General features: G+C 55.5%; 1 protein-coding gene across 1 annotated transcript in view; it reads right to left on the bottom strand.

Annotated features, from left to right (window-relative positions):
- Positions 1–21,056, bottom strand: part of DNAH1 (dynein axonemal heavy chain 1) — a 79,656-nt gene that overhangs the window by 22,974 nt on the left and 35,626 nt on the right. Inside the window, exons 16-42 of the mRNA XM_047776179.1 lie at positions 20,787–20,928; positions 20,152–20,307; positions 19,516–19,714; positions 19,184–19,437; positions 18,406–18,618; positions 16,712–16,876; positions 15,623–15,744; positions 15,385–15,490; positions 14,426–14,605; positions 13,629–13,769; positions 12,856–13,019; positions 12,508–12,621; positions 11,552–11,740; positions 10,917–11,022; positions 10,145–10,258; positions 9,564–9,713; positions 8,005–8,091; positions 7,724–7,910; positions 5,292–5,383; positions 4,945–5,099; positions 3,646–3,823; positions 2,603–2,797; positions 2,394–2,513; positions 1,993–2,151; positions 1,729–1,836; positions 569–709; positions 286–446 (exon numbers count right to left, since the gene is read on the bottom strand). Of these exons, the coding sequence (XP_047632135.1) occupies positions 286–446; positions 569–709; positions 1,729–1,836; positions 1,993–2,151; positions 2,394–2,513; positions 2,603–2,797; positions 3,646–3,823; positions 4,945–5,099; positions 5,292–5,383; positions 7,724–7,910; positions 8,005–8,091; positions 9,564–9,713; positions 10,145–10,258; positions 10,917–11,022; positions 11,552–11,740; positions 12,508–12,621; positions 12,856–13,019; positions 13,629–13,769; positions 14,426–14,605; positions 15,385–15,490; positions 15,623–15,744; positions 16,712–16,876; positions 18,406–18,618; positions 19,184–19,437; positions 19,516–19,714; positions 20,152–20,307; positions 20,787–20,928 (4,098 nt within the window). The remainder of the gene's footprint in view (positions 1–285; positions 447–568; positions 710–1,728; positions 1,837–1,992; positions 2,152–2,393; positions 2,514–2,602; positions 2,798–3,645; positions 3,824–4,944; positions 5,100–5,291; positions 5,384–7,723; positions 7,911–8,004; positions 8,092–9,563; positions 9,714–10,144; positions 10,259–10,916; positions 11,023–11,551; positions 11,741–12,507; positions 12,622–12,855; positions 13,020–13,628; positions 13,770–14,425; positions 14,606–15,384; positions 15,491–15,622; positions 15,745–16,711; positions 16,877–18,405; positions 18,619–19,183; positions 19,438–19,515; positions 19,715–20,151; positions 20,308–20,786; positions 20,929–21,056) is intronic.

Raw genomic sequence — 21,056 nt, 5'->3', positions numbered from 1 at the left:
GAAGCCACCGCTAATTTTAGCCTCCCCAGAATTGCTTTTGAGCGGCTCCCTGTCCCATGCTGAGCATCCTGGGACATCACACCTGGTTGCTCCAGGCAGCCAACAACTGAGTGCCCAGCCAGGGGAGAGCACCCACAAAAGAGCTCAGCAGGAATTCCTGAGGGCAAAAGGCTCCAGAGCAATCTGCAAGGCAGCCCAGGGCCCACCTGGGAGGAGAGGGCAGACAGCAGTTGGCTGAGCCAGGCTGGGGGACATGGGGACCCAGGAAGGAACAAGGGTGCCTGCCTCTTGTCCAGTTTGCTGTCAATGAGGTCCTGGGTTTGGTTGGCTGAGGTGCGGGCAGAGAAGGTGAGGAAGTGGCTGATGTATTCCAGTGGCAGGTTCTTGAGGAGCTTGTTGGAGATGGTAAGGGTCTTCCCTGTGCCCGTCGGCCCGATGCACAGCACCTAGGAGAGCAAGGGTCCCGGGTCAGAGCGCTCTCACAGGCCCAGCGTAGGAGCCACCACCCAGTCTATGAGGGAGGCCTGCCTTGGTGTGGGGTGAGGCAGGGCGTGACAGGGATACTCACAGGCTTGTGGTTGGTGAGGAGCATGTCTAGCAGGTACGACATCTGCACAGTGTCCATGGTAGGCACGATGATGTGGCAGTAGTTGGTATCTGGCATCATGGTGAACAAAGATGAGGAGTCCATCCACTTCACCCAGGTGACCTGGAACCACAGGTGGCACAGGGGTGAGCCTTGAACCTCTCAATGTCCCACCCCTTGCCAAGTGCACCAGGAGGGCAAGGAGCTGCAGTGCAGGGCCTTAGCAAGAGGGTCTAGGCAAGGGACTGCTTCCAGTATAAATAGGAAGCTCCATGCTCCACTTTCTGCACAGGCTGGGGCAGTCCCAGAACCAACCACTGGGAAGAGGGGGCTCTGCACACAGATGCTGAAGTGAAGGCTTCCCTGCATCCAGCTGCCTCCACTGGGGGCCAGTCCTTGGGCCTCTGCATGAGTGAAATGCTCTGGGAACCAGACAACTCTTTGTTTAGTCTAAATTACACAAGCGTGTGGGGACCGGCACCATGGGGCTGGGAACACCTGGATGCTAAGAGGTCACCTGGCCCATCTCCCCTCCATCCCCACCTGCAGGAATCCTTTCACCCACGGCCCTGACTCAACTTGCAGACCTACCCTGATGGGGAGGTCAAACCAGCATGTCCACCGGGACAGTACTGATGGTTAGACTCAAATGTGCCCTGTGAGACCCCTGGAAGGACCCTGTGTGGTGACCATCTCTCTCTGGCCCCTCTTCCTTCTGGACTGATCCTCATGGAGCCCTTGCTGGCTAAGAGGAGGGATGGGGACAATAAGCTTCCTCCCCTACCCTTGGGGAGCCCAGCCCCTGGGCCAATGGTGCTTTTAAGTAGAACCAGGTTGATTAATCCCTAGGTACAGCATCCTTATGGGGGAGGCAGTGCTCTGAGTTGGGAACAGAGGCACTCTAACATCTCCCAGTCCCAGGTTCAAGTCCAGCTCTGCCACTGACTAGCTTGGTATACTGTTCTGAGCCTCAATTTCATTTGGGAAATGGGTCTGTGAAGACTCGTGAGATGATGCAAATTACCCTAGCCTGAGACCTGTGGCCATCAAAGTGGCCTCATCTCTGTAGTCATTCATCAAGGATAGCCACCACACAGGGGGCCCTCCCTGTCCTGTCCCCAGGGGGGCAGGCCTGCAGTCACCTGCTTGCCCTCCTCATCATCTTCCTCATTGTCGTCAGTGCTGCTGATGCCGCCATCCTCCAGCCTATAATCAAACACCAGCCCCTCTTCTGGAAAGGGCAAGGTCAGCTGCAAGGGGCCGGGGGAGAACCAGGCAGTGAGGCCCTGTAGCTTGTGTGGCTACTTGTCCCTGGGGGCCTGGGCCTGGGGGAGGCCCAGAACACCCAGTATTCAGCACACACATCCCAAATCTTGGAGCCCAGCCCGGGGGCTGCCGCCTCTCACGTTTTCTAGCTTCATCTTGATCCTGAGCCAGTGGCTGAAGCTGATACGGCTGGTGCTGTCCCCTGTGGCGCCCACACTCCAGATCAGGGAGAAGATGAACCAGGGCTCAATCAGCTCTGGAATGCGACTCAGCTTTTCAGGAGGTATTTTTTTGAGGCCCTGGGGACAGAAGCCAAACAGAACAGGGTGGCTGGAGGAAGCCAGGGGTGGGGGCATCCCTTGGCCTCTGCCTCCCAGTTTTGCATCTGTAGCAGACTAGATGGGGTGTCCTGTGACTCATGTGAGTCAATCCGCGTTTCCCTTCCTGGAAGCTGGACTTGGGATTCAGGGCCCTCAGGCAGCCTAGGCAAGGAGAGAGGGATTAGAAGGAGCAGGCCCCTGCCCACTGCTCAGAACTGCACCTCTTTAGGCCGAAAGGGCTTGAAGAAGCAGTCCAGCAGCTTGAGGAGACTCATGGTCAGGTTGCTGTTGGTTGAGGTGATCACCTCCTTCACTGAGGACCGGACAAAAGCGATGGATCCCTGGAGGGAGGGACACCTTGTAGCTCTCGTGACTGGTGACCATGGTACCCTGCTGCCCACCTGAGCTGGCACAATGTGGCCTCACTCACCTCCAAGAAGCTGACAAAGAGGGCCTTGAACTGCTCCTCAAAGGGCTTGAGTAAAGCAGGGAGACGCCTCAGCCAGCACTCGACAAAAGGCATGAGCCCCAGGATGCTGGGCTCCAGGTACACCATGCCACAGCGGGACACTGTGGCTGGGGAAGCCACCGCCAGGTCCTGCACCTCAAACATCATGGTCATCACCTGACACCAAGATGAACTGCATGAGTGGGCTAGCTGCCAGCACCCAGGGCTGGGAAAAGGGCACAGGGCCGTGGGGAGGGGTTGCCCATTCTGCAACAGTGGGCAGGTCACGGGGCAAATGATGGGCCAGGAAGAGTGCAGGGGCGGGGGCGAAACCAAGAACCCCTTGGCCCTCGGCTGATAACCTAGCCCTTGCTGGGCCCTTGAGGAAGGGTCTAAGTCAGGAGATTCCTGGGAGTCCTCTGGCCAGTCTGGGGTCAGGGCATTTTGGGGTCCTTGGAGCCCTGGGAAAATCTGCTGGGAACTGTGTGCTCTGCTCCAGAGCCTTGCACCTGTATACATGGACACAGGATGGCATTGACCATTAGTCGTTCTCAGGAGATTGGCTGCTCTTATGCCCAAGCAATACCCCTCTTTCTCTGAGAACTTCCCCTCATACCAGGCGGGTGTTCCTATGGCCAGGTCTGTACCACCTGTCCCCCAGGCTCCAGCCACAGTGCCAGGATGCCTGACCCAGACTGGGCTGATATGGCTGCAGGTGGGCCTGGAAGGCACAAGGCAGCATCAAGCAGGAGCTGTGAGGTAGTCGTCACCACCGTGGCCCTGGGCTCAGACCATCACAGAAAGTGGGGCTGTCAGAACGGCAGCACAAGGGGCTGCACGGGACTGGCTTGAGGTACAGGGGCCTGGGGACAGGGAGGGCACTGGGAGCTGGCTCTTGGGAGGGTTGTGGAAAATGCCCAAGAGGCAGCGGGGCCCTGAGAGGGATGGATGAAGCGGGGCAAGGCTTGGCCTCTGGGCCCACCCAGCTGCGGAGGCGAGCAGGGCCAGTGGACAGGTGGACACACCTCTGTGAGCTTGATGATCTCCCCAGAGCTGAGGCACAGCTTCTTGTTGTCGTCCAGCACCGTGTTCATGTTCTCAATCCAGACGGCATCCACTGGCCCGTCGAACATGTACCACTTCTTATTGGTGTCGGAGGCGATGGCCCCCGCCCGGATGAGGGAGGAGAAGATCCCATCTGTCCTGCAGCCACGAGGGAGGACAGGGCTGCAGGTGCCGGGGAGGCAGGGGGGTGAGCACAGCTGGCTCCCAGGGACACCTGGATCTAGGCAGGCCCTTCTCTGCTTTTATTTTTCCTTATTCAATTCTTCACTCATTTAAAAGTTATAGTAGGAAAACTGAACTTTTTGGTATGATATAATGAAAACATGTGCTTATATTCTCTCCCTGCTGATCCTCATGAAATTATATTAAAGGTAGATGAAACGTAGTATCTCCAAAAGAAAAGGAAGATGAGAGAGGAGACAACAAAGAAAGAGAGGTCCAATGGTCCCAGAAGATGAACAGAGGTGGAGAAGGCTTAAGTGACCTTCAGAGAAAGCAGGGTTGTGAGATATATCTAGAACCCAGTAAGGCTCAGATTTCAGAGGAACCAAATGCCAGGGAATGGGGTGGGTAGGGGGGCATTTTTCTGTTCTGACCCCCAGGTTTCCATCCACCCACACAAGAGCCTGGAGTGGGTATGAGTGAGATCCTTTTTCAGAAATGAAGAAAGCAGGACAGGCCTACAACCGGAAAAGTGGGTGACTGCCTGTCTCCAGTATTCATCCCCCCAGTGGGTTTCCAAGACACTGGGACCGAGCAGACACCTCATCAGGAGACTGAAGACTTCTCTGGAGAGACAGGACAGCCCTCAGGTGCTGATGTGTGTGTAGGTGGTGGTGAGGGCTCTACCCTGCTGCCTTCTCCCAGCTCAACACATTTCCCCGAAAATTCACACCTCAGCCCAGGAGCTAAGGCCTGGAGAAGGGCCGCCAGCTTCTCATGGGGTACTGACAACAGTCAGCATTTACTAGGCGCTTGGCAGGTGCCACACTGTCCCAGGCATCTTCCACGTGTTAAGTTCATTTTCTTCTTACCATAACAATGGAGTCACTTTTATCCCCACTTTGCAGATGAGGCCCCCAGGGGTAAGGTGGGTCACTCCGTGAGGAAGGTTGTGGTGGGTAGAGTCCCAGGCATTTGGGCTCCAGGGCCAGAGCTCCCGATCTTCCACTCAGCTAGGGGAGGGAAGGGGCCCATGGCCCACAGCCTGCAGAGGTCTGGAAGCAGGGCAGTCCCTGGAGGGCTCTGGGCCCACTCACCACTCATGAGTGAGCAGGTCAAACTCCCCATATAGCTGGCCCATCGTGATGGACTTGGGGTTGAGCACGTAGTAGTTGACAGCCTCATACACACCACCACTGATGGAAGGCTGCCCTTTCAGCGATGTCATGGCGGCCGCCAGGACCCTGTAACACTGGAGAAACAGGCCAGAGTGAGCCTCCCAGCTCCCCAGAGAGCAAGGCTAGAGTGGACTGTGGGCCACGAGAGGGCAGGAGGGATACTCTAAAGGCCAAGGAGGTACAATGGGGGCCAAGTCCTCTATTCAGGCCACACTGCTGTCAGCCCACTCTCTGGACACTGGGCTGCTCAGCTTGGCTCCACTTACATTACTCTTGCCAGAGCCAGTGGGTCCAACGAGCATGAGGCCGTGCCGCACCACCGTGGTCTCGTAGAGCTGGATGCACTTGGTCAGGAAGCCTGGAGGGACATGGCAGGGAGACCCAGGGGTCAGAGTAAGGGCTAGGATCCTGGCTCTGCCACCAGCTTGCTGTGTGACCTCAGGTGGATTACCTCATTCCCTGAGCCGCGGTGTCATCTGTAAAATGGGGATAGCAGGAGTACCTACCTCACAGGTAGAGACAGTTGAAGCCCTGAGCACAGAGCCAGCACAGTGTAGGAATTCTCTGCTAAAGGCCAGCCATGACTTCCACTGTGATAATTACTCCCTAACGTCACTTTGGCCCAAGAGTGGGGGTCAGTGGAGCTATGCAGGTCTGGGGGGGTCCATGCTAAAGGACAAGATCCAGTTACTTGGTGATGGCAAATATGACCCTGAGAGACAAAGAGTTTGAGACTTCATTCAACACATCTGCTGGGGCCTGGGGGGCCGAGGGGGCCTGAGAGCTGCAGGTGGAAAGAAGAATAGTGGAAGGCATGGGGGCCAGGCCTTGGGGACAGCCTTGTAGCATGAGCGCATCAGGCCGCTGGATGGGACCCCCTGTGAGCAGGGTGGCTAGATGTCACTTTCTGGAGAAGCACCCCTCCCCCACTCCACAAAGGACCAACTGAAAGGGCCTGGGAAGACAGGAAAGAGCAACTAGGCCTGGGCTGTGGGCACAAGAGTTCAAGCTTCATGACTGGCCATGCAATGGCTGGGCTGAGACACCCACCTTTTATCAGAGAAGAGGGTGGGGTCAGGGAGAGACTGTCAGAAGATGGCATTCTCCAGAACCCCTCCAGCTGTGTGGCACCTCTGTAACAAGCCTGTTCAAGGAGGGCCCAGACGCTCCCTCACGCCACTTTGATAAATGTTGCCAGCGCTGTGACTATACAAGGTGTGGGAGCAGGTCCCACAGGTGGGAGCAACATGCTTTGCCTATGGGTGGGGCCCTTCCTCCAAAAGAGGAGAGGGTTGGCCGGCATGAGGTGGAGCAGGGCTGTGGACAGGCCACAACTCACCATCTTCCCCATATCAAGACAGCAAACATCAAGCAGGTCAGGATGGGGCAAAGGAGAGCCTCCATCAGGGAGGAGCAAGGCCGAGGGTGTGGTCCAAGATGTGACACTTCCTTACCTAAGGAAGGGGGGCTATAGCAAAAGGCCTGGGGGAGAGGCAACACCTGGTCCCTACTGTGAAAGCATAAGCAACATACATACTGCCTTGATCCCAGATTCCTGATGCAGAGCTCCTCAAACTCTTGTAAGTAGGGGTGCTAGAAAAAACTTCTTTTCCAATTTCCAGTCTTCCTGACACAGAACTCCTAATTGTGTAATCTCCTGAGTGTTAGGAACATTGTGTTCTAATGAAACCAACTCTTGGTGGGGAACTCCTTAGGAGGGAGCTGGTCACCAGAAAGGCCAATGATGAGAAGCTTGGATCTTTCAGGCCCATTCTCACTCTCTGGAGATGGGAGAGAGGCTGGAAGTGAAGTTAACTGATCATGCCTGCATGATGGATCCTCCCAAAAAGTCTCAAAAGTTTAAGGGTTTGTAGAGTTTCCAGATTGGGGAACATATCCACATGCTAGAGGGGTCTCACCCCAACTCCATGGAGATGGATCTCTCTATATATATCTCTTCATCTGGATGTTTATCTATACCCTTGATCACATCTTTATTATACAATAAACCAACAAATGTACATGTCTCCCCGAGTTCTGTGAGCCATCTTAGAAAATGATCAAGGCTTAGGAGGGGGTCATGGGAACCTCTAATTTGAAGCCAAGAAGGACAGAAGCTGAGGGTAAACTGGGGCCCCAGTACTTGCGCCTGGTGTCTGAAGTGGTAGTAGTCTGTGGGACTGAGCCCTTAGCCTGTAGGTTCTGTGCTAACTCTGATGAATGTCAGGATTGTTGAACAGTAGAACACCCAGCTGTGTCCAAGAACGGTTAAGTGTAGGGAAAAAATGCACACAGCTGGTGTCAGAAGTGTTGAATGTACGAATGAAGGAACGAGTTTTTTCCCAGACTCCCAGCACCTGACACGTCCCAGTATGGACGGACTAGGGCATCTGTGCTGCCTGTGGACAGAACCTACAGGCTAAGGGCTCAGTCCCACAAGACTGCTCCCACTTTAGACACCAGGTGCAAGTACTGGGGCCCCAGTTTACCCTCAGCTTCTGTCCTTCTTGGCTTCAAATTAGAGGTTCTCATGACCCCCTCCTAAGCCTTGATCATTTTCTCCTAAGCTGGGCAGAGAGCCCCAGCCTACACCACACTTGCCAGGCATGAGGGAACCTAAGGCTGAACTGCGAGCCTGGGGTGGCTGGACCCAGCCCTCCTCCGGCCCCCACAGGCCTGGGCCAGGGCAGGGGCTCACCGTCCACGTCCTTGAGGTTGTACTTCTCGCAGGTCCTGCGGATGGCCTTGTCTAGGATGCCGTAGTCAGTCTCGTCCTCCTTGATGGTGGGGAACAGGTCGGACACGATTCCAGAGAAGAGCTTGAGGTCCTCCTGCAGGAACTTGGGCACATTCACATCTCGGATGGCCCGGAGGCAAATCAGCTCCTGCAGCAGAGGCCCAGTTCAGATGCCCTTCCAGATGCCCCCAAGGCCCCCCCCTCCCAGATGCTGCCCGGGCACCTCTCTGGCTGCAGCTCACCTCGTTCATGCTGGGGTTTTCTCGTTTCAGGTTCCCAGCAGCTGAGATCACAGTCTTCACAGCTCTCATCCCGAAGTCATAGTGATCCTATCACCATCATGCAGGAGGAGGGATGGGCGGGCACTGTCCCTCTCAGAGTTTCTGTCTGGAACACTCTGCCTCCCACCTGGTACCTGGCTGTGCCTCCTGGCCTAGCTTGCAGACGAAAGTGTCACTTCCCCTGCAGGCTATCTGCACCCACCTACCTGCCCCGCCTGGGCCAGGTGCCCCTTTCAGGCTCCCCTGCTGCCCTCCACTTCGCCGCCCCAGAAGGCCTCTCTCTTTTCCAGGTTATTCATCCTGCATCCCTGTTTGACTCTTGGCCCTTGAGAGTGAGGAGTCTGCCTTGGTCACAGCTCAATCCCTGTAGTCCAAGCACAGTGCCAAGGGCAGGGCAGCACTCAAATTTTTTTTTTTTTCCCCAAAAAGGGAATGAAGGAGTTTCCTCTCTCAGCTTCATTCTAACATTAATCATATCTCTCCAGACCCACCCTTTTGGCTACGACATCATGGCCTTTCCCGCTTTAGCTGCTGGCTCTGTTCTTCTCCGTTACAGAGCAGGTGTGTTGGAAATAGTTAAACTTATAATTTTTTCCCACAGTGCCAGATCATGAAAGCTATATTTGGACCTGACCCACAGACCAACACACTTCCCAGAAATCTTGGACTTAGAGCTGGATGAAGAGACTGGGCTTGGCTTTGGGTCATCAGCCCTTGAGAAGGGGTGAGCACATTACTGAACCATGTGGGGATAGTTGCTCTAAAAGGTAGGGGGGAACATTTTTGACAGTGGATGGTTGGAAAGGAGGTTGTGTGGAGGTGAGGGCACCATGGTGCGCTGTGGTGACAGCTGGTGTTTTTCCCAGTAACTGACTGCTCCTCTAGCCGATGGGCTTCAGTGGACCCCACCTGGCCGAAGGCAGTATGGTCCCCTAGGCCACAGTTGATGGGTGTTCCTGTGTGAAAAGGTCACCTAGAGAGAGCCCATTAGAGTGACACCAGGAACTTTTTCTGGAGCCGTTAAACTAGGCTGATAGTGTGTAAGCCCAGAGTTGGGATTCATCTCTGCCACTGCAAAGGGTGGCGAAGGGGCTGCCTGATAATGGAGCCAAACAGGAAAACTCACCCACCAGTGCCTGTACCAATAGCATCTGCCCCTAAAACCTGGGTTCAGCTTACTGAGGGGAAGGCTCTGGTGTTGGGAGGCTCTGGTGGAGGGGGCTGGCTGTCCCACTCTGGTCCCACAAATCCTAGGTACACTTGCTCCATAGCCTTGGGTGGTGTGGCTCTTGGTCGCTTACCGGTTGACCCTCCCTTGCACCTGAACTAGCCCAGTTGGGCATCTGTTCCAGGCTCCTGTTCTAGCTCCCCTGTGCACTGCATAAGCCTGACTAGGCTCTGAGCTGCTAGGACCTCGGTGTCCTCAGCTGAGAAATGGGGATGTGATTATTATCTCCTAGGGTTGCTGGGGGCAGGCAGCAGCTCCCAAGCCCTAGAACCTGGTTGAGGCAGGACCTCACCTGGGAACTGAGCTGCTCGGAGGAAAGCTTGAAGGTGGTTGTGATCTTCTTGGCTAGCACACTGGCCTCGTTGAAGCCAAAGGAATAAAGGGAGATCTCAGCAATCATGGCATAATCCGGAACCATCATGGCCACGGGCCGGAAGAGCGCCTGGGGCATGAGGTATATACGTGAACAGTGGGGCCAACCTCCCTTCCCAGAGCACCACCTGCTCTCTGGACTGTCTGGTCCTCTGAAGTTGGCTCCACTGCCCTCCTCCCACTGAGTCTTGGCTCCTCCCTGTGCTATGCCCGCCATGGCTAAAGCTTATACTCCCCTGTAAGTGGATCCTTCAGTCTATTAGAAACTGGTCCTTTGTATGGACTTGAACCTGCCCCTTACCTTCCCCCAAGCCCTGAGGACAAGCCTGCAGCCTCCTCTCCATGGCTGGGGATGTGCCTCAAGATCTCTGGGCAGGTGGGCTACCTTGGGGCATCCCAGTCCCTGATGTCCAGCAGTTGTATGTCTTGGCCTGAGTGCTTTAGCATCTCTAAGCCCAGTGCCATCAACATCTTCCTGGAGCAACCCAGACCTAAACTCACCTTTAGGTTATCAGGCAGCTCAGTGCGGCCAGCATATCCTGGGTTCATGGTGATAAACACTGCACAGGACGGCACGAGTGGGATCTCGACGCCTTCAAACATGAAGCGGTCCACCTACGTGGGCGGGGAGGGCTTAGCTCACTGCCCCATCCTCTGGTTGGTCCCCCTCATCTGCCTTCAGATGCTATAGCTGGTCAGCTTATATTGGACCCCTGACCACAAGTTGGCCCCTCTCTCAAGATCTGGCTTAAGACCTCTGGTTCCAGAGGCTACCTGTGGCCTCCCATGTCCCAGCTCCCTGAAGCCTTCACACATCTGCTTTCCTCTCCTTCCACCCCCACTTCCAACACTGGGCAAGCTTAGCTCTGACTTGGACCCATGGGTGGGTTGGGGTTGGAGCACCTGCCAACCTCCTAGGTCTTGTCCCCAGAAGACCTCTGGCTACCCTGAACAAAACTTGAAGCACAAATGGCTGAGGGTTCCCATCAGGGTCAGGGTGTGGGGAGAGACCACTTCGCCTACTGCAGCTTAGTCTGGGAGCTATACCCAGAGTGGGGTTAGGATATGGGGTTCCCTGACTGGCTACAAAAGTGCCCCTGAGACGGCTCTGCTAGGGGGAGGGGTGCCCAATACCCTAGGAAATGAGAGAGGCCGGGCTAAGAGCAGGCCAGGGTGGGGAGTCACAGGGCAACATGGGCAGGGCAGGTACGACTGAAGTGAAAAGGTGGTAAGATGCAGGAGGTGTGGAGGCGGGGCACCGCCAGAGGCTCACCCGCTGTTGCTGTGCCTTCTGGATGGTGGTGATCTGCTGTGCCACCACAGATAGCACCTCGATATCAATGCGATTAAACTCATCGAAGCAGGCCCACGCCCCAGAACTAAGCAAGGGGAGAACATGGGGGGATATGAACCTCCCAGGACCTCCTAGACCCCCCTCTGACTCTGCTAGAGGAAGCCCTCAACGGCATCAACCACAATCCTGCTGCCCACCACCCATCCCAACACCCTCCAGGGGCCTAGTTTTTTTTTTTTTTTGTCATTTCTTGGGCCGCTCCCGCGACACATGGAGGTTCCCAGGCTAGGGGTCGAATCGGAGCTGTAGCCACTGGCCTACGCCAGAGCCACAGCAACGCGGGATCCGAGCTGCGTCTGCAACCTACACCACAGTTCACAGCAACGCCAGATTGTTAACCCACTGAGCAAGGGCAGGGACCGAACCCGCAACCTCATGGTTCCTAGTCGGATTCGTTAACAACTGCTCCACGACGGGAACTCCGGGCCTAGCTTTTGACTCCTGTTATCCCATCCCATCCCCTCCAGCATCCTGTGAGGCTCCTCCAGAACACTGTCCCCGGGAGAGTTCACCCTTCCTGCCTTGTCCTGTGCCACCCGCACACCTAGCCTCACCTGGCCAGGCCCTTGAAGAACTTGCCCATGGCCATGAAGTCAAGCTGGTCGGAGCAGTTGAACACAACGGTCTGGATGGCCAAGGCCTTGCCCAGGTCTTTGGTGGTCTCAGTTTTCCCTGTGCCAGCTGGGCCAGCTGGGGCACCCCCAAACTTGAGGTGCAAGGCCCCAGTCAGGGTCAGATAGCACCTGCAGGAGTGAGAGGAGGTGGGCATGGGCCGTGCGCCTTCCTCAGGAGTCCCACAGACATTAAGGGAGAGAGTTCCCCCTCACACAGTCTTCAGCCCTGTGGAAATGCAGCTCCTGCTCCTCCCCATTCTTTGGGCCCCAGGTGTGCTCAGCCCTGGCTGCTGAGGTCAGGACTGGGGCCCTTGGCCACCTGACCAGTGCTCTCCCATCCCATTCCATGGCCCGCAGTGCGTGGCTCAGGAACCTGCCAGGATTCTAGCCTGTGGCCACACTTCCCTACCTTTCCTCAAAACACAATCTGAAAATACAGCTGCTACTAAATACAAGCAAAAGACAGGGAAAGACATGGCTTTAGAAAAGAAGTGTTCACTTTATAAAGGGATTTGCCCATTATTTCTCTCAAGATCAATTCCTCTGGCATGTTGAAAGGAGGATCTGACTGATAAAAATCAGTAGAGCCCACACCCGTTAGATCCTTACTAAGCACCACATACATGCTAAGAGCTTTACACATCAGCTCATGAAACTCCCATGACCCCCTTGAGGCTGCAGAGGAAACGTGAGACACAGAGAAATTGAGCCACTTACTCAGGGTCACTCAGCCCATGATGGGTGGAGCCGGTTTTAAACCCCAAGCCCAGATTCCTAGGCGTTGATGGACTGATTCATCATGGACTGACTATGCCCTGTGAGCCCCAGACTCCTGGGCTAGCCAGAGCTGGAGGGAGGGCCCCAGTGTTGGAGGGTGTGTGGGGAGGGGTGCTCACCTGTCTGTGAGGGGTGTGATCACCAGCCTCCCACTGTTGCCTAGGTACTCGTAGCCATAGATGAACTCGGCATTCACAGCCCGGATGTACAGGTTGTTATTCATCCAGTAGTACCTGGCATTGTAGGGAGATGGGTTCCCAAGCCATGCGGACCACTGGGCCGAGTATGTGGTCAAGGAGAGGCAGTTCTTTTGAGGAATGAGAGCACCAAGGCACCCCACCCAGTCTGCCCCAGGGCCTCAAGGGCAGGGATCAGCCTACTGTCGTTGACTCCCCACCCTCCCCCAGACATTCCTGCTGCTGCTCGGGTCCTGGGCGTGGCTGGACCAGGGGCACCTGTGTCCTCACCTCAGCTGCGAGATCCACTCAAAGTCATTCACACTGACCACATTCTCCTGGATAAGCTTGTTCACCACATCCTTGGCATGGACCTCGATGACAATTAGCGCAGACAGCACGGCTCGCTGCATGCGGGACAGCTTCCCCCGCACCAGTGCCACCAGGTCACTGAGCTGCAGGAGTTGGGGGACACAATCAGGAATGGGCAGGGCCATTTAGCTGGCAGGTTTCCCCTATCTTGCACAGAGGGTAGGCTTCCGCCAGGAACAACCCCTCTATCCTGGGGGCTTCTGATGGTCTGGATAGGGTGCAGGGACTGGATGGGGGAGGGCGGGCAGGACATTTGCCATGTGGGAAGTCTGGCAGGGAAGTGAATCAAAATAGAGGCACACACATGGCATCTGCTTCCCGGCCATGTAGTATCAAGTGCCAGGTGGTGGGGCCTGGTGAGGGCTTGAGGATGGAGTGTGGTGAAGAGCTGGTGCACAGGGCAAAGGCAGGCTGAGGAATAGCCCAGGAGGGTTCCAGGTCCAGGTATGAGGCCCCCACCCTGACCTTTGGGAGAGGGCACCTAACTGGCCTTAGAGCACCCCTCAAAGCCCCCATCCCTCCCACTGGTAGCTGGTCATCAGACATTCATTTCAGGGGTATGTGACCTTCTAGTCTGGCTCCAACCCCAGGCCTCTTCCAGGATCAGTAAAGGACAAAGGTCCTGGAGGGACTGGGCTCTCCCAGGTGTGGGGTTTTCATGGGGAACAGATGGTGAGCCCCTGGAGTCCCACCTGCCGGGAGAGCTGGGGGAACAGCCGGGTACTGAGGTTGCTGGCCTCCAGGGCCTCTTCCACCTCCATGGTCCAGTAGGTCTGGCACCCGGCGATGGTCACCTGGCCAGGCCAGTTCAGAACCCACTGAGTCCTGAGCATCTGGGGAGATAACACAGGCAGAACTGACCCAGGAAGCTGGCGGCCTTGATCCTGCACACCTTATCCCCCTTAAATGTCATCTGCGTTTCTGGGCTTAAGTTGTTAATTCCACCTCAAAAGCAGAGAAGCCATTAAGCTCTGGGCCTCTTGGGACTGGACAGAATCATCATTTCCTCAGCAGAGGAGACAGGGAAGCAGAGGGATGGGCATCCAGGACTGAAGAACATACAGTCCTGGGTTCAAATCCTGACAGCCATCTGCAAATCACATGCCCTTTGGGCAGGAAACATCTCTCAGCTGAACTTGTAGGATAAGGCTTAACCCCCAGAACAGCTACTGATTGTGGGGCTGAATAGTAATGTAGGTGATTCTGGCCCAGGGCCTGGCACACAGTGAGTGTCTAAAACCTAAGAACAGCAACTCATTATCACTAGGAACAAGCCTCACTTTTTGGAGGGTATTCCCTAATTCCTCCCTGAGCAGACCCCCAAGGAGCACTGTCCCCAAAGACCCTCCAGCAGCAGTCAAGCCTGTAGCCTGAGGAGGAGGCAGGCAGGCAGCCCAGTCCCCGGGATGGAGGGGAGGCCCTGAGAAAGGAGCAAATGAAAGGATGAGCAGGTTCAGAGGTTGCGCTGGGGGTGGGGGGCGTGGCTCACCGTGGGGTAGGCCTTGATGGCCCTCTCAATGATGTCCCGCACGCTGGCCTTCATGCTGTGCTCCACCTCCCGCAGCCAGTCCTCCACGTTGTTGGATGGGTAGATGGAAAAGGACAGCTGTACCTCCTCACCCTCCGCTGAGTACATATGTGTGATCTGCAGGTCCTCCTGGAATAGCAGCTGTGGGAAGGGGGCAGCAAGAGGGGGGTTACCCCTGGTGTACCTGGGGGCCCTGCCCACCACAGACCCAGCAGCGCTCACCCCCCCCCCTTTTTTTTTTCTTTTTAGGGCTGCACCTGAGGCACATGGAAGTTCCCAGGCTAGGGCTCAGGTGGAGCTACAGCTGCTGTCCTACACCACGCCCACAGCCACACTAGATCTGAGCCGTGTCTGTGACCTATACCACAGCTCATGGAAATGCCAGATCCTTAACCCACTGAGCAAGGCCGGGGATTGAACCCTCATCCTCATGGATACTAGTCAGGTTCGTTACTGCTGAGCCACAAGGGGAACTCCTTCCCTCCACCTTTGGAAGAGAGTGCTGCCTCACTGGGCCTTCCTGACTGCTCATGGTCAGGATGGGGCTGCTTTGTCTCCAGCTGTGACCCAGCCCACTTGGAGAAGGAAGCGAAGCCTGCTCTGCCTAGCCCCATCCTGTGCAGGCCTCTGTGGCCCCCCTTGTAGATGAAGACAAGGGGAGTTAGGAGCCTCTGGCCTCAGGGGTTTCTCAGCTTAGTTAGCACCTCTGTGTATTGGGGGACAGGGCTCCCCTGCATGAGTTCGGAGCCAAGGGCTCCCAACCCTGACTCAAGGATTCTGCAGCTGACTTTCCTCCCATGGGCCCCAAATATGTCTCCAAGGCCCAGGAATCTCACTTGCCACCTCATTTCCTGTTAAAAAGACTTGGGGTAAGAGAGGAGGGGTGCTCTTGGCCCTGAATCCCTGGCCTAGTTACCCACCTGAGCAATGTTCTCGAAGCACTTACGCAGGTGGGGCTGCACAGCTGTGGGGTCTTTTGTCTGAGACAAGATCTCAAGTAGCTCATCATCAGACAGAAAGTAGAACCTGCCAGGGAACATCAATGAGGCAGTGCCTCAGGAGGCCCCTAGGTCCCAGCCATCCTAGGACCCCTGACATCCCTGCACCCCAGCCTTGCGGGCAGGCGCCAAGAGTGGGCATGGGCCCTGTGGTGCCCACCTGGGGAAGGCGCTCCGCTTGGTCTCCAAGTACTCGCTGAGGCTCTTCTGCACCATGTCCAGCAGCTTGTTGCAATCCCGCAGGCTGTCCAGCAGCCTCTGGTCAGAGCACACGTTGATCACCTGTGTGGCCCGGGTCAGAGAGAAACTGGAAGTGAGCACGGTCTGACCGGAAACTGGCAAAGTGGGCTCAGAGAGCACCCATGCCACCTAGAGACACTCAGTGGGGCCTGGGAAGGGATGAGGGCAGGAAAACAGCCCCAAGCCAAGGGCAACGTGCAACACTCCCATCAGCTCCACAGAAAAAACATCTATGGTCAAAAAATCTAGAGCTGGAGTTCCCATTGTGGCTCAGGAGTAACAAACCTGACTAGTATCTATGAAGATGTAGGGATTTTTGTTTTGTTTTGTGTTGTGTTTTTAGGGCCATAGCTTCGGCATATGGATGTTCCCAGGCTAGGGCTCGAATCACAGCTACAGCTGCCGGCTACAGCCACAGCCACGCCAGATTCGAGCCTCTTCTGCAACCTACATCGCAGCTCATGGCAACTCTGGATCCTTAACCCACTGAGTAAGACCAGGGATTGAACCTGCTTCCTCATGGATACTAGTCAGATTTCTTACCGCTAAACCATAAAGAGAACTCCCTATGAGGATGTAGGTTTGACCTCTGGCCTCGCTCAATGGATTAAGGATTCCACACTGCTGTGGCTGTGGCTGTGGCCAGCATCTGCAGCTCCAATTTGACCCCTGGAACTGGGAACTTCCATATGCTGTGGGTGCAGCCCTAAAAAGACCAAAAAACAAAAAACAAACATACAAACAAAAAACAGGGTTAATCAAAGCCGAGGAATTTGATTTGCTATAGGACTTGTCAGGGCCTTAAAAATACTGTAAATCTCCAAAAGGAAAACCATCAAGTCTTGCGTTTCTAAGGCATGTCTTTCAAGACTGGAGAGCCCACTCAGGGGCACACAGGCCAAAATCAAAGCCTTGGACTTGTCCTCCAGTCTTTCTTGTTCAGGGGGAGATGAGACCAAGAGGCTCCCTGGTGGCCCCAGCTGCCCCTCCCATCCCGGTGTGAGCTCACCTCCCGGTTCTCATAGGCATTCCTCATGACCTTCCTCCAGATCCTCTCCATTGTCTGATAGCGCTTGCTCTCCACTGGCAACTGGCGGTTGATGTCTTCAGAGCTGAAGATGGGCTCCAGGTAGAGCCAAGCCCGCTGACAGTTCAGCCACTCCTCCAGCACCTCCTGGACAGGGCATGGACTATCAGGGCCTGGGGTCCAAGTTGGGTCCTGTCCTCCATGACCTAGACATTTTATCTCAACAGAGTTCTATGCAGACCACTGGGCACCAGAGCCAACGTATGTGGGGAAATTTCTAGATGGTACTCTCAGCCACAGTACTCCAGGGAACAAAGAGACTGCATGGATGCCTGCCCTTTGGAGAAACCCCAAATCCCCCACAGGATGCCCAAGATTCCAACAGAGCAGGGAAGCTGTTCTTTCCCAGGAGAAAACAATGCCCAAAAGAGAAAATCCTGAAATAGCAAGGTTAAAGCCCAATGCATGGAAGACAGAACCAGTCTCCTTTCCTGGGAGGACTCTGGGTCTCTGACCCCGGGATTCTTTGAGGTGCACTGGGACTTGAGCTTGAGATACCTAAAATACCCTAAAATATCAGTCCAAGAGTAAGACTTCTTCAAAACAAGGCACTTCCCCCTCTTCCTCTAAATTCCACTTTCCATATTTATCTCTCATCTTTTGCTATCAGTGCAAACTCATTCATTCATTTGTCCATTCTCTTCTTCACAAGATGTGTGCTGTGGCCAACTCTGTGTCAGACCCAGGTCAGGCCCATTTGGGCACCAGGAGAAACAGAGAACAGGGTGTGGTCCCTGCCCTTGAGGAGCCCACAGTCCACAATACAGCCAGTTGTGCCTCTAATCACCAAGGGCCCAGCATGTGTGATGGGCTCTGTAAGAGGCATCAACAAGGGCCTCAGTGAGAATAGCTTGCAGTCAGGTGTGGGGGAATCAGTGAAGGCTGCTTGATGCTGAGCCCTGTAGGAGATGGAACTCCAGGTAGAGAGGACAGAGTGAACAAAGGATAGAGACCCAGGGACAAAGCTGACAACTTCAGCCATCTATGGATGACCCAAGGAACATAGGCAAGCCCTTCTTATTCAGCTTCCGGCCTTTGGTGGAAGTTACTGAAGAGCACCCAGGAAGGCCCAGGAAAGGGGCTCCTGGAATCACACCAGTAGGCCTGGCCCTGGGACTGACAACTGGGGCTCTGCAGATAGCCCCAGCCACTGGCCTTAAAGGCTCTGAAGAGCCACAGTCCCCAGTGCCCTGGCACCCTCACCCCAAGCCAGCTTCAAATGAGACAGAGTGGGAAGCTCAGGACTGAATGCGAGAGAATGTTGAGGGCCTCATGGTATCCAGCCCAGAAAGTCCTGAGTCTGGAGGTCCTAGTTGTCCTAAGGCCAGGCACCACTTCAGGGGTCTGCAGGCAGCTCTCATGCATCCCTCCTCAGCCTCAGCTTTGTACCAAACACTGGCCCCACCCCTATGTGCTAAACTGCCTCTTCAGGCAGCTAAACCTCAGACCCATTCTAGTCCCTTTCCCTTAAGTGAGGGGCCTGTCAGAGAGCCAGGAGCCATGCACACCTGGGCAAGGCACTTCACTGCTTCCAGCCCACCCAGACACCATGAAGAGCAACTTTGGGACAGAGTGCTGCAAGGGTCGGGGAGTGGGGGAGGACAGGAAGGGCCCACCTGGGTCAGCTTCAGCTTGTTCTCCCAGGAGTTGATGCGCTGCTCAAAGGGCTTCTTGTAGGGTGAAAAGGACATGCTCTGGGTCATAACGATGTGATCATCGAGCAATTGCGAGGCCTCGTCTGGGCTCTTGAGGATGTAGGTCTCTGTCTCTTTGTAGGGCATCACATTGAACAAGATTGTGGACCACTCCTTCTCCATCTTGTCCAGTGCCTGGAGTGGGAAAGAGTCAAAGCTGGGCCCGGGAAGGAGCTGGTCTACACTGTCTGAGCAGCACTGAGCATGGCCAGCTCTGCCTGGCCATGACCTTTACTCAAGGACCCTCTCCAAACTCTCACCTTCTCTGGTCAGCAAAACCCCCATGGGCCCTCGTCGGAATCCAAGGCTAACTCATTCTCACATGTGGTGCATGTGTAAGGCGTGCATGTACACACACACGGTGGTAGGAGGCTAGGTGCTGGTGAGGAGCCCTGGTTCCACTTCCCAGCTATGTCACCCTGGCCAGTCGCTGAACCTCTCTGAGCCTTAATTTGCTCATCTGTTAAATGAGGCTAATGCTCTCAGCACCTTCCTAAGAGAGGAAGTAACTTGAAAGGAGTAAGTGAGTAACAACAGGGATAGTGGACACTGCCAAGCACCTCACATACATTGTTAACCCATTTAAGAGGATGCACCTCAAGCTCTGGTCCTGGTGAATGACCCCAGGATGGGCTTTCCTCTCCCCACAACATTGGGCAGCTCACAGGTGGGGCAGCTGGGCCTGCTAGTGGCTGCCCACCTGCTCAATGGTGTACTCCTTGCCGGCCACCTCAGCCACCTTGCTGATGCTCTCAATGTGGTCCTGCAGGTTCATCTCGAGGCAGCGAGCGAAGGTCAGATTGGCCTTGGGTCTGACATTAATGTTGATCTCATTGGACAGCATATCCCAGTGCCGGTTCCTCATGCCAGGGTTGCGCAGCCCCTGGATCAGCGGGATGTATGGCTTGAACTCTTCAATGCGTGCCCGGATGTCTAAGGCCACTTCCTGGCAGGCTGTGGGCAGGGCAGGCAGGGGTGAGAGGCTGCTGGCACAGGCCAGGCAGGAGGGCACGGGCTGGCTGGGCTGCCTACCTGGGATGTCCTTGAACTGCTTCACACACTTGTGCATGGTCTTAAAGGACTCGATGACATTCTTTTCCAGCTGCTCAGCATCAATGGCTGACAGGGGGTCATTCATCCAGCTCTCAGACCAACGAAGCCAGTCAGAAGCAGTGGTCCAGAGGTCCAGATAGGGCTGGAACTCCTTCACCATCCTGGAGAGATTGTCATACTGCACAGAGGAGCCAAAGCTGTGTTGGGGTGCGCCCCAGTCTCTCTCCAGAGCTGTGTTGGGGTGCCCCAGTCTCTCTCCACTGCTCCTTATTGGGCTCCCTCCCTGCTTCTGAATGCTCTCCCAGATCCTGTCCCCATGGACTCAGGCCTGGCCTCCCTTCTTCCTTCCCCCAATGGGCTCTGGGCTCTGAGTGGCTGAGCAAGGCCTGCACTGAGCCTCCTTCCTTGTGCCTGGGTCCAGCCAGCCTCCTCATCCTGAGGGCCAGGGGTGGGTCAGCTCCTCTCTGCAGCCTGCTCAGACCTGCCATCCAAATGCCAGGGCCCTGCTACCTAGCCGCTGGCTTCAGATGTGGCTGCAAATGCCAGAGGCTCCCCCTTGAGCCCTTCTCAGGGCTGGGGGTGGGGAGCAGGGCAGCATGCCACGGGGAGGCCTACATTGGTAATGGGCAAGCCAAAGATGCGCTCGCGGTTGTTGTAGAGCATCGCCAGCTGCTGGCAGTCCTTCAGCTGCTTCTTGACCCGCCGCACCTCATTGGCAATCTCGTGTGCACGTGCAATCTCCACATGGACAGAGAAGCCAGCTACCACCAGCTGTGGGCCAAAAAGCAAGGGGTCAGAAGTTTCTGTGGCCCCACCCATGCCCACACATCCCCACACAAAATATCTCCCAAGATCCACAGGGGGTATCAACATCTTCCAGTTCAGAGAGGACTTTCTTCTTCCGCAATGAGTGGTTCCTGTCACAGGCAGCTGACCACCCCGTTAACACAGCAAGGTCAGAGGGAGACCCAGTGCTGTGAACGCTGTGCCCATTACCCACTGGAGCACGAGGACATAACAGAAGAGTTGAGGCTCTTTGCTGCCCCTATTTTTTCCTGGAACTTGCTGCCCAAGCACCTCTCTGGCCTTTCAGTTCGTTATTTAGTCACTTGTTCATTTGTCAAACAACTAAACATTGACACAGAACCTCCTGACTGCAAGGGGTCTGGCCTGGCCCAGGAGGGGTAGAGGGGTGGGGGTGGGGGCTGGGTATAAAGCTGGTCCCAGCAGAACCTTTAGCTCAGCCCTACCTGCAGCCCTTCCAGCTTCTCCTGGAAGTTGTTCTGGTCCATGATCTGGATTTTGCGGAATTTCTCCTCATCTTCGATGTGTTGCTGCCGCACTATCTCAATCTGCCCAAGGATCTTAGCGGGCCAGTTGCTGGCAGCCCATCTGGATGGGGAAGGGGGAAGGTCACACTGAAATCACAGGGTGGGCAGGCCACAGTGAAGGGGAGAGTGAGGGACCTGGGCAGCAGCTGCAGTAGCTGGGACTGCATAACTAGGAAGCAGAGGTGAGTC

The sequence above is a fragment of the Phacochoerus africanus genome, chromosome 1 (genome assembly GCF_016906955.1).
Source record: "Phacochoerus africanus isolate WHEZ1 chromosome 1, ROS_Pafr_v1, whole genome shotgun sequence".
In the NCBI taxonomy this organism is placed as follows: domain Eukaryota; kingdom Metazoa; phylum Chordata; class Mammalia; order Artiodactyla; family Suidae; genus Phacochoerus; species Phacochoerus africanus.
Note: the sequence above shows the minus strand (reverse complement) of the source record. Positions and strands in the feature narration are given on the sequence as shown.